The sequence below is a fragment of the Helianthus annuus genome, chromosome 14 (assembly GCF_002127325.2).
Source record: "Helianthus annuus cultivar XRQ/B chromosome 14, HanXRQr2.0-SUNRISE, whole genome shotgun sequence".
Classification (NCBI taxonomy): Eukaryota; Viridiplantae; Streptophyta; class Magnoliopsida; order Asterales; family Asteraceae; genus Helianthus; species Helianthus annuus.
Window position 1 is genome coordinate 168852149 of NC_035446.2, and position 11489 is coordinate 168863637.

The 11489-nt window shown below is 35.7% G+C and overlaps 2 protein-coding genes and 1 long non-coding RNA gene across 3 annotated transcripts; 2 read left to right on the forward strand and 1 right to left on the reverse strand.

Annotated features, from left to right (window-relative positions):
• Positions 1 to 344: 344 nt before the first annotated feature.
• LOC110906280 (two-component response regulator ARR17) lies at positions 345 to 2167 on the forward strand. Its single transcript, XM_022151456.2, has 5 exons — positions 345 to 557; positions 1390 to 1472; positions 1576 to 1653; positions 1747 to 1817; positions 1966 to 2167. Exons 1-5 carry the CDS (start codon positions 449 to 451, stop codon positions 2054 to 2056), a joined length of 432 nt encoding a protein of 143 aa, XP_022007148.1. The 5' UTR covers positions 345 to 448; the 3' UTR covers positions 2057 to 2167.
• An 840-nt stretch (positions 2168 to 3007) lies between these two features.
• LOC110904972 lies at positions 3008 to 4786 on the reverse strand. The gene is made up of 2 exons (XR_002572855.2): positions 4623 to 4786; positions 3008 to 3437 (listed from the first exon to the last, which is right to left on the reverse strand). It is a non-coding gene; the product is annotated as an uncharacterized LOC110904972 (long non-coding RNA).
• A 4235-nt stretch (positions 4787 to 9021) lies between these two features.
• LOC110904971 (coatomer subunit beta'-3) lies at positions 9022 to 11224 on the forward strand. Its single transcript, XM_022150830.2, has 9 exons — positions 9022 to 9103; positions 9501 to 9521; positions 9623 to 9684; positions 9774 to 9828; positions 9982 to 10018; positions 10105 to 10430; positions 10522 to 10653; positions 10772 to 10992; positions 11084 to 11224. Exons 1-9 carry the CDS (start codon positions 9101 to 9103, stop codon positions 11142 to 11144), a joined length of 918 nt encoding a protein of 305 aa, XP_022006522.1. The 5' UTR covers positions 9022 to 9100; the 3' UTR covers positions 11145 to 11224.
• The last annotated feature ends 265 nt before the right edge of the window (positions 11225 to 11489 follow it).

The window sequence follows — 11489 nt, forward strand, 5'->3', positions numbered from 1 at the left end:
GAGATGAAACAAAATCTCATTGGAAATGAAACAAATTTCAAAAGAATTTGGAGAAAATCTTTTGATGCAGTATGCAGTTGAGCTGATACTATTACTGATAGTGAAATAGTGATATGCATGAATATATTGATTCTCACTTGATATTTCAGAGAGAGAAAATTATATATATATATTCTAGAGAGAGAAAGAATAATATGAATCGGATATGTGGGGGACTGCATCGAATCAAGATAAACCAAAAGAAGATCACGTAATATCTGTGACCCTGCATTTGATTTCCCCTCCCTCTCTCTCTCTCTCTACACGTTTATATATATATATATACATGTATATGTATATTCAACTATGCTCATGCTCACATTACATTTCATCATTCATTTGAAATTTGAATCTGCATTTTAGAAAACACTCAAATTATCAATAACCGCTTTGTGTTCAATTATTCAGCATGTCTATTGAATATCACGAAGACGACGTACCTCATGTTCTAGCTGTCGATGATAATCTCATCGATCGTAAACTCGTCGAAAAACTGCTCAAAACGTCTTCCTGCAGAGGTAAAACGACGCACATTCACGTATTATTTCGGTTTATATTTATTACACATAGTATAGTATAGTATAGTAATGTTATGACCCCGAGATCTATCAACATACTTGGTAAATCCCACCAATAGCAAAGCTAAGGTGGTCTGAGGAGGGTAAGATGTAGACAGCCTTACCTCTACCCCGTAGGAATAGAGAGACTGCTTCCAGTGAGACCCCTAGCTCGAAACCATGAGATCTATGGATGTAGTTTTTAAAAGAATTAGTTTTTGTATTCAAAAAGGGATACCTGGGCAGTTTGTTGCCATTTACCTTCTATGTTAAAAAATAATTTCCTTTGTTTTATTTAATGAAAATTTATGGCATATATATATATATATATGTATATATATATATATATTTTAAATTAATCTATTTTATTATCATTCCACACGAAAAAGGGCAATTACAAATCATGGCAGGTAGTCGGGCAACAAGTTGCGCCGCCACCCCCTTTTGAATAGAAAAACCAATTCTACTAAATACAAAATTTGAAACCTTTAGCGACGAAGAATTACTATTAACGACTTTTTGAACCCGATTCAAAAGTCGCACAGCGTCAGGAGCAAAAATAAACAAAAATAATAATAATGATAATAAAATTTTCATTTCTCGATAGCAAACTGACACATCGAAGGCAAATAAGCAACAAGCTGCGCTGCTAGCCTGTTTTGATTAGAAAAACTAAGTCTTTTAAAGATTATATTAATTGAGTAGATCTTTGGGTTATAATATTACTATGCATATGCATGAGGTTTTTTACACATGTTCTTCATGTTGATGTTGATTTGGAATTTGGTTGTAGTTACTACAGCAGAAAATGCGATGAGAGCAATGGAGTATTTAGGGATAAAAGAAAATCAACAACAGAATCATTTAAATGGCAATGTAAGCACCAAATTTGTTTTGTAATTTGTATTGTATTGTGAATGTGAATGTGAATGTGAATGTGAACTAGTAGGGTTAAAACTGAAATTGTTGGATTCTGCAGGATAAAAAAGTAAATATGATAATTACGGATTACTGCATGCCAGGAATGACTGGGTATGAGTTGCTTCAGAAAATAAAGGTGAAACTTTATTATTGTAAATGATTTTTTTTAATAAAATTTGTGATTAAAAAAAGTGTATATTGAATGGGTTTATTCGACAATTGTGAACAGGAATCGGCGGTGTTGAAGGATGTTCCGGTGGTGATAATGTCGTCGGAGAATATCCCAAATCGAATAAATGAGTAAGTTCTTGTTTTTAATTTTTTAATAATAATAATAATAATAATAATAATAATAACAATAATAATAATAATAATAATAGTAATAAAAATAATAATAATAAGCAAAAGTAATAAAGTTAATGGGTGTGTTTGTTTTTGTATGATTCAGATGTTTAGAAAAGGGGGCGGAAAGGTTCATTTTGAAGCCGGTGAAGTTAGCAGATGTGAAGAAGTTGAGACGTCAGTTAACAAAATGCTAAACTTATTTATAAACGACGACGATGGTGTAAATAATTTTGCTTTTATGTTCGTTGGATCTTCTGTTCTCTTTTTACTGATTTGAATCGTTGATTGGCTTTTTGTATGATTAGTATTTGATTTTTATTTTTAAATTTTTTTGACAAATTTTGAGTTTTTTAGGTATTAATAAATATGAATAACGTTAAATAGATGAATATTAACTAGACAATTTGAAGTTAAAGAACAATGTGGTTCATCAAACCGAATTGACAAATTGGGAATGTCTCTTTGATGATGATGTTCTATTCTCTTTTTATTGGATTCTCTAATAGGAATACAATTCAAATGAATAGATTTTGACATATGCTCCGAAATCGATTATTATAGCATCTCCAACGGCTTGGTGGGCATTCGTCCCACGAATTTTATTCATTCCTTTCTCCTCGCATCAACCAATCCCTTTCTCTAAACGTCGACCATACCATCACCACCATGATGCTCTTGAACAACCATTGTCGTTCAATATCAGGTAGGCTAATTTCTTAGGCCACATAAGACCTTTGGCCTAGCGATATCAATGTATTGGATAAGACTTTGCCTTTTCAAGTGACGAGGGTTCAATCCCTCAAGTGGACAAAAAGATGTAGTTTAAAAAATTGTTGAAGAGCACATATGGCTGTAAACGAGTCGAGCCATGGTGGGTTCGAGCTCGAGCTCGAAATTAAACAAGGCAGCTCAGCTTGGCTCGAGCGAGCCTAATAACGAGCCGAGTCATGAGCCGAGCTTGGCTCGGTTACAAAACGAGCCGGCTCGGCTCAGGTCGTTTCAAATCGAGTTTTTTTAGCTCTTATCGAGCGAACTGTGAGCCGAGTTGTTAGTCGCGAGCTTTTTTGAACAAGGTAAGGTTAGGTGATATCTATGCGAGAAATTGTTAGTTAAAAAAACATCAAATATACATATATCTTAACAAATTCGATACCTGATAACAATAGGTTTGAAAACATTACCATTAGAATTGAAATATTCGATTACATATTATACGAGTACCGCCTAAAAATGTGGCCAAACAAACATCCAAGCCACAATCAATAAGACGACAACATCCCAAAGCCTAAACACAAATAAACAACCAACGTCATGATACTACGATTATCAGTAACGGTGATAATGTGGAGGGGGCGGAGGATAATGACGATCCAAACCAAAACAACGAAGAACAGGGTAACAAAGACAAGAAATGCAACCCCCCAGTATTGAGGTCACCGTCATGCAAGGCCAACAACAAAGTGACATACATACATTGTCATGTGGACCCCCATGATGATGGTGGTGATAAGGCGGTGGTGGCGGTGGAGGACGACCGTGGCTGTGCATCTTCAGTTCCTCTTCTGTTTCTCAAGGCTGTATATCAATTACAAAAGGAATCAGTGGACTGTTGGATAACAAATCTTTGTTCTTGTTGATTGGGATTTGAGTAACGCCACACCGGTATGTAGGGTAGGGATGAGCATGGTACCGATACCGTACCAAAAATCGTCAAAATTGGGTACCAGTACCAAAAATATTCGATACGGTACCGGTATTTAAAGGTAAAAATCGGTATTTTACCGGTACGGTGTCAAAAAGCAGTACTGAATCGGTACGGGAAATTCAGTATCAAATTGTCATATCCCAAGTGAATAGACGTAAAGTTTGACTTTGTCTCACACTCCCCTTGCGAGACAAAGTCAAACTTTACATCTACTCACTCACCTCACCCTCCCGGACCGGTAGGCCTGTAAACGAATCGAACGTTCATAAACTGTTCGTGAACTTGTTCGACGGGAAGTTCGTTTATCCACACGAACAAAAAATTTTGTTCATTTAATTAAATGAACCATTGAACCAACATGAATACACTTCGTTCATTTATGTTCGTGTTGGTTTGGTTCATTTACAGGCCTACCTACACGTGTGAGTTCGCTCCCAATGAGAACCTAAGTAGCTAACTCGACAAAACAATGATGTAAATTTAGGGGTGGGTGTATGAGTTAGCCTTCTAGACAAAATAGAAAAAAAAAAGGTTATTGGATTTTATCACCTTTAACTATTGGCCATTGGCCGCTGCCATCCCCAACTATCACTTTGACGTCCTGCCACCCCAAACTTAACACTTAGTGTGTTCTGTCACCAGATCACTAACTTCTAATCATGTTATTATACTTTTGGGGGTGTTTTAAGATACCTAAAACCTTCCCAAAATCCCTATGACACCAAAAATGTGTAATAACAGGATCAAAAGTTAGTGATCAGTTATAAACGTGGTGACAGAACACACTAAGTGTTAAGTAAATTGGGGTGACAGGCGTCAAAGTGATAGCTGGGGGTGGCAGCGGCCGATAGTCAATAGTTGGGGCTGATAAAATCTAATAACCCAAAAAAAAAAAAGATAATCAAGCGAAAAACAGAAATTATCCATTACTGGCCTGGAAAAATCAAACGGCTATGAAATTGATCAAACTAAAAAGTTTAACCTGATGGTAGTAATTAACAGAAAGGCTGACAAATTGAACAGAAAACAATAATGAGGGTGATGAAGTAAGTTACCGTGGAGATCTGCGGGTTGTTTAAAGTTGAATGATCTGGAGTGGGGAGATGAAGAAAGAAAGGGTTGGTAAAAAAACTTAAATGAGAAGCAAATGTTAGGATGATCTGCACGACCGTCTAGGAAGGGATCTGGATTTCATACGTGGCACCGATATCAGCCGTTGAGATGCTATCTCATAACTCATTAAGTCATACGTGTTGGTCATGTAGAGAGGTTAGTTAGCTCATAACTTTTGTACAATTGTACCTACCCCCTATTGATTTCCATTTTTTATTGAAAAGCGGTGGGCTTTTTGTTTTCTTTCTATTTAGTTTATGTTTTGCATGGATCTTTTAATTTAAAAGCGGTGTAACTAGGGCTGTGCAACGGTTCAGAACCGGACCGAACCGAACCAAACCGGAACCGAACCAGAACCGTTAATTGCTAAATTTAAGAACCGGAACCGAACCGTATTATAACGATTCTGGTTCGATTCCGAACCGGTTAAACGGTTCTCATGTAAACGGTTCTCGCGGGAACCGGTTGGCAATTAAATCCTAAAATTAACAATTCAATAGAAACGTATCAAACCATTTAAAACATTAACTAAAAGTTGCAACATTCAAAGTTCAAACCAACCAAAATAAAAGTAGCAAAGTAACAACAAAAAATTTCAAGCCATAAACAATCTCTATATAAAACTATTACATCCATCGTGTTGACAATTGAAACAAGCGTTACACTATTTATACACATTTACAATTTGATCAACATTGATTTTATTATTTTTGTTCAATTTTTATTTTCACATACAGAAAATTAAATGTATCAGAAAGCAAACATCTAGAAAGAAAATATATGCAATCATAAAAAAGGTCATGTGTTGATGGAGACGAACTTGTATGATAGCAATTAGGGTTAGGGCTGAGAGATGGAGACAAATTAGAAGATGAAATATGAGATCGTGGAATGGATATAAGAAGAGGGAATAAGAATCAGGATGGTCGTATGATGTTGAAAAGCCCATTAATAAAATAGGGTTTTAAATATTTATAATCCCAACTGGTTCTAGTGGTTCTTTAACTAGAACCATGGTTTAAACCGGAACCAAACCGGGAACCATTTTTACCCAAGTTTAAGAACCAGAACCGGACCCTATATCCAAAAATACAGTTTGGATCTAGCGGTTCTGGTTCGGTTCCCTGGTTCTAGCGGTTCTGAACCGTATACTGCTCAGCCCTAGGTGTAACCATGGCATTATAGTCTAATGATATCTTGGGGTGGGATAAGGCTTATGGTTATTAGGTCATGGGTTTGATTCCTATAAAGGGGTTTTCTCAGATTTATTGAGTTTCCTCCTGAATTGGTGTATAGACATTATTGCCCAGTGGAGATGAATATGATCGGGTGCTACTGGTGGCACGATAATACTCCAGTGGTCCGTCAGTTATCCAAATTTGCCGTTCAAAAAAAAAAAAAAAGCGGTGGGCTTTATTTTTTTATTATTTTAGCGTATGTTTGGCATGAAGCTTTTAGAATTTTTTTTAAAAATAATGAAAAATCAAATTTTTGGTTATATTTTAAACAAATTATTTGATTAATTTTTCTTTCTAAATATAACAAAAAATCAAATTTTTAGTTATTAAAAAATAGCGACATTAATGATTTAATAGTATTATATTATGTAAACGAACCAAACGTTCGACAAACAGTTCGTGAACCGTTTTGCGGTAAGTTCGTTTATTAAACAAACGAACACGAACAAGAAATTTCGTTCGTTTAGTTAAATGAACAAAGGTCGCGTTCGTTCATTTATGTTCGTGAACGTTCGGTAACGTGTTCGATAGTTCATTAGTGTTTTGTTTCTATATATTATTTAAATATTACTAGATCCCGACAAATAAAATATATTTAATAAGTGTTAGTGTCTTATATGATCTATTCATGAACGCGTGTTTGTGTTTGTTTATTTCCATTTGTATTCATCATCATTCGTCTTCGTTCGTTGTCTAACATTAACAAACAAACACAAACGAACACGAACATAAAATACCGTTCGGTAAGTGTTCATGAACTGTTCGTGCACACATATATTCTTTAACAAACGAACATGAACAAGGTCACGTTCGTGTTCGTTCGGTTCGTTTGCAGCCCTAGTTCAGAGTATATCATTGAGTCGTCTTACTTTTAGCTACATGTTGAGATAATCAGATATGTTTTGTTTAAAATTGAACTGTAAATAGTAATGCACAAGTGACTAAAGCACCAATGTAGATGAAGGGGTATGGTCCCAGATCTCGCGTCAGCATCGACCGCGAGTGACCATTACCCTTATCAAAACCCCCACTAGCTAACAACATACTTGTGTCCGTGCGGGAACGCATCGACACAATGGTTGAATCCAATCTGTCCAGTGATGGAGGACTTACCTGGAATATTAGAACGGTAGAGTGATGCGGCATAGCATCACATCTGGTGTATGAAAACGGAAGTATTCACAGCGATGCGGCCTCGCACCGCGTCCAGTGAACACTTCTATCAATACAAGGAAGCTGGATAACAGCAACAGTCACCACAGGCGACGATGCGACTAGCACCGCATCTCGCGTATTTCTTGATCACAAGCAAGAGACGCGATAACATCGGATGTTACCGCAGGCAGCGATGCGGCTCGCACCGCATCCTATACGCCCAACAAGTGGGACTGACACACCAGTGCAAGTAGCGCCAATGACAGTCATCTGTCAGGGCTACGTGAGTAACAGACTGACGTGGCGTAACCTCCACACCCGACAAGCCTGACACACCTGCAAAGGTACAGGACGTCGTTAGTCTGTCCATCATCCTCCTCCTTCACTCCTCGGCTATAAATACCAACCCCAAACCAGGTTTGAGGTATCTCTTCACAACTCTCTCACTACTACTACTATCATACTTTGCTTCCCAAGCAGATTACTGATTCTCACGCCGGAGAGTGGTAATAAGGAGCACCCCCCACCCCATCCTCCTTGTTACGAGTCACGGTTTGTTTTCTTGTGCAGGAGATTAACCCACCGGTGATCCAGTCAACGATCCTCGGGAGTAAGGGATTAACCCTTCTTGACGAGATCAGTGAGTTAACCCTGCCCGGTTAACCATTGTTTCATCAGTAGATGTCATCAAAGCCATCTCACGGTTTAGTTTTTCTTTTTGTTATAATGCATTATATAATTCCCGTATATATCGTTGCGACATGTTATTTTAATCTCCATTTCGATAATTTTTTTTTCAAAATAAAACGGATAAAATGTAATTAATTATTTTCTCTACCGTGACGAACCTAACTGATATCGTCTGAATAACAACAATACCATTATTCGTTTTTGATAGTTTTCTGGATGTTCCAATACAATTTTTTTTAGCTGGAAATGGAATTGTATTCTCAATATAGTATCTTTTGACATAGCAAACTATACGAGTGCCGGTACCGTATTGGTACTATAACAAACTGATGCCGCCCGCACAACATCGATAGCGATACCAACATTTGTTTTTATGGTTTTTGATCGATTGATATAATGATTGTCTGTGTCATACCTGTATTATAACAAATTGAACCGATACCGATAAAAACTCATCACATACCACTTTTGTTAATTAAACCGCAAGAAATTGAAATTGCATTTGGGTAGGAAGAAATGGTAAAAATTAGTTTATGTATTAAACTAGTGTATGTCTCGTCCGCGTTTTGAGGCGCTAGGCCAAATATTTCTCTACTAATTAAAACAAAACACTACCATAGTTTTGCTAGAAAAAAAATAAAACGATAAGAAAACTGTAATTTTATACTGAGGCCAAAACTATAATTTGTCATGACCAATAAGCTAACGCTAGCGAATAAAAATTACATTGAGTCGGTCAATTAAAACAAAACACTATCATAGGTTTGCAAGGAAAAACACAAAAACGATGGCAAAACTGTAATTTTGAACCGGGGGTAAAATCGTAATTTGACTGGGGTAAATTTGTAATTTGTCAAAATCTATAACGATAGCAAGGTCGTAATTTTGGACTGGGGACAAAATCGTAATTCTAAAATGAGGTAAAATCTTAGTTTATTCGGGTCAATGGCGAAGTGTCAGACAGATGCCTGACCCTATTCCCTTCCATAGCTTTTGTATATATAAAATAAAATAAAATTAAAAATCACAAAGTGGAACAATCTTCAATTGTAGCTTCCACGAGCCCACCCCCTTCTTATTTGCAAATGAAAATAAACCATCCTCACCATTAAAATAAAAATGTATGTGATCAACGGTTATAAAAACATCGAGTGACAACATAGTTATATAAGTCAAAGTTGTCAACAACTCAAACTGTTCCTTTCTAATTAAGGTTCCTTACCGTATATATATCATGTTCCCGCCACACCTTAAAACCATCCCATTGCCACAAACATTCAACGTCCATTTATTATCTCTCTTATAAGTTATAACTTCATCCTCCTTTCAACCAAAGAATGGTTAGTTATTCTTAAATTTTCTATTAATATTAATATTTAGTTATGGTGTGCTAAACTCGGTTTAATGTGTTGCCAAACCAAAACCGGATCGTATGAATCTCATTGGCACTACGATGCGGATTTTGGTCTATGGTATGTGAAAGTAAGGTTTTCAGTTTGGTTCGCTTCGGTCCTACTTGAAACCAATATTTTTACGTTTCACTAGAATGAAAGAACGTGTTTAAATACATATCCTACAAATCAAAGGTCTGACAATCGACAAATTATCAATCATTTCTAAAAAAGTAGTTTTTCTAGTGGTAATTCTTTCTAACTATTTGAATTGTCACTAATGATTATGTATTTGTTTTTTTTCCTTATGTTATTTGGATTACAATCGTGCGATGTACAATAAAAGGGTTCTACTATTGAGATCAAGGTAAACTATAACCTTCTTAATAAATTCTTAGGATTTGAACATGTAGTAACTAGTAAGTCATGTTTTAGTAACCTTTTGTTACGGTTTGGTTTCGGTTTCAGAAAACATTTGAACTAAGATCCGAGAGAGTGAAATCAATTGACTTGCATCCAAACGCGCCATGGTAATGAACTTCGCTTTTTAACAAGTTGTCATCTATGTTATATAAAACAAAATCAAGCATATTATATGACATTTTTTCTTCTTCTAAAGGGTTTTATTAGGATTGCATTCCGGGAATGTTTGTATTTGGAACCATGAGTCTCAAGTAAGTTATCGTCTTTCTATAGTGGTTTCATTCATATAACACTTCATATTTCGACAGAAAACAACCAATCTTGTAACGTGAGACGACAAGATTCCTTTTGATCTTGTGAAATTTTTAAAATTATGTACTTAAACAGTAGCTTATTCTATGCAGGTAACAGAGAAGACGTTTGAAATCGCCAATTCACGTGGTACTTAATTTTTTTTTTTGTTTACGCATAGTAGGTCATAGAATGTATATATGTAGATTGATTGCGTATTATATGTGTGCTTGTAGTACGAAGTGCAAAATTTATTGCACGCAAAGAATGGATTGTTATCGGAGCCGATGATGGTTTTATTCGCGTGTACAACTATAACACAATGGAAAATATTATAGAGTTCAAGGCGCATTCGGACTTCATCAGGTCCTTGATTGTGCACCCATCTCAGTCATACTTACTTTCCGCATCCGACGACAAACTTGTTAAGTTATGGGATTGGGAGAACGATTGGAAATGCACGAAAACGTTTGAGGGACATGAACATTATGTCATGCAATTGGCATTTAACCCGAGGGATGCCAACGATTTTGCAAGTATATCACTTGATTGTACGATAAAGGTATCATTAGCTTTCATTGTACAATATAACAATGCATGCGTTACATTGACTAAAAGTATATTATTTTAAACAAATTTATTTGTCTTACAAGTTTTGGGACCTTGGATCTATGGATCTACGTTTGTCAATCAATGGTCACACTGAAGGACTGAATTCTGTTGAATTCTTTGAAGATGATGGAAAACTCTACATTCTGGCAGGATCCGACGATCATACTGCTAAGGTATGTGTCTAAATGTTGTGATTTTACCTTTTAATTAATTTTTTCATAATGTTGAGTTCATGTCTAGACCAAAGGTAAACTAATCAATTATGTATTCCATGATGCGCACGCTATCTAGGTTTGGGACTACGAATCTATGACTTGTGTCCAAACTCTTGAAGGCCATACACACAATGTTACTTCATTTCAATGTGTTAAACTTGACGCTAGTTTTATCATTACCGGATCTGAAGACCAAACCGTGCGCGTTTGGAACATGAAAACTTACAACTTAGACCATGTCTTCACCTCTGACCTTGGTAGGGTTTGGACCATCGAATTTATAGAAGACTCATCCAAGTAAGTCCCTTAGATTTTACATCGAATTTTATTTTATATTACACCAAATTTTATTTTATAAAAATAACTCATATTTTTTTTATGTATGCAGGATTATCCTTGGTTGTGATGAAGGGATACTTGTTGGCCAAGTTAACTCGACTGGTTATTGAGCAAGTTTTAGATCATTTTATGTACGGGTTTGTATGTTTAAAAATATATATCAATAAAATGTGTTTTTTTTACTCGTTTTTATGTACGGGTTTATATGTTTAAAAATATATATCAATAAAATGTGTTTTTTTACTCGTAATTGTTAATAACATCAGAATGGTATTTGAAATTACCACTGGAATGATTACCATGTGAAATTACTAGAAAAAATGATTATTACAACGTTAATATATATGACTGCTTGGGAAAAAATGATAAAGGTTAGAAATAATAATTAAGACATTGATAGTGTATCAATATAGTGTGTATGTGTTGAGATCTCCAGAGTGAAATTCATAACTAAT

What these genes read in the sequence shown, in the direction of transcription:
- LOC110906280 (XM_022151456.2), top strand. Translation starts at nt 449, where the DNA reads ATGTCTATTGAATATCACGAAGACGACGTACCTCATGTTCTAGCTGTC. An exon ending in CAAAACGTCTTCCTGCAGAG is followed by an intron (nt 558 to 1,389) that starts GTAAAACGACGC and finishes ATTTGGTTGTAG; the next exon opens with TTACTACAGCAGAAAATGCG. An exon ending in AGAATCATTTAAATGGCAAT is followed by an intron (nt 1,473 to 1,575) that starts GTAAGCACCAAA and finishes TGGATTCTGCAG; the next exon opens with GATAAAAAAGTAAATATGAT.
- LOC110904971 (XM_022150830.2), top strand. An exon ending in GTTCTACTATTGAGATCAAG is followed by an intron (nt 9,522 to 9,622) that starts GTAAACTATAAC and finishes TTTCGGTTTCAG; the next exon opens with AAAACATTTGAACTAAGATC. An exon ending in CACTTGATTGTACGATAAAG is followed by an intron (nt 10,431 to 10,521) that starts GTATCATTAGCT and finishes TTGTCTTACAAG; the next exon opens with TTTTGGGACCTTGGATCTAT.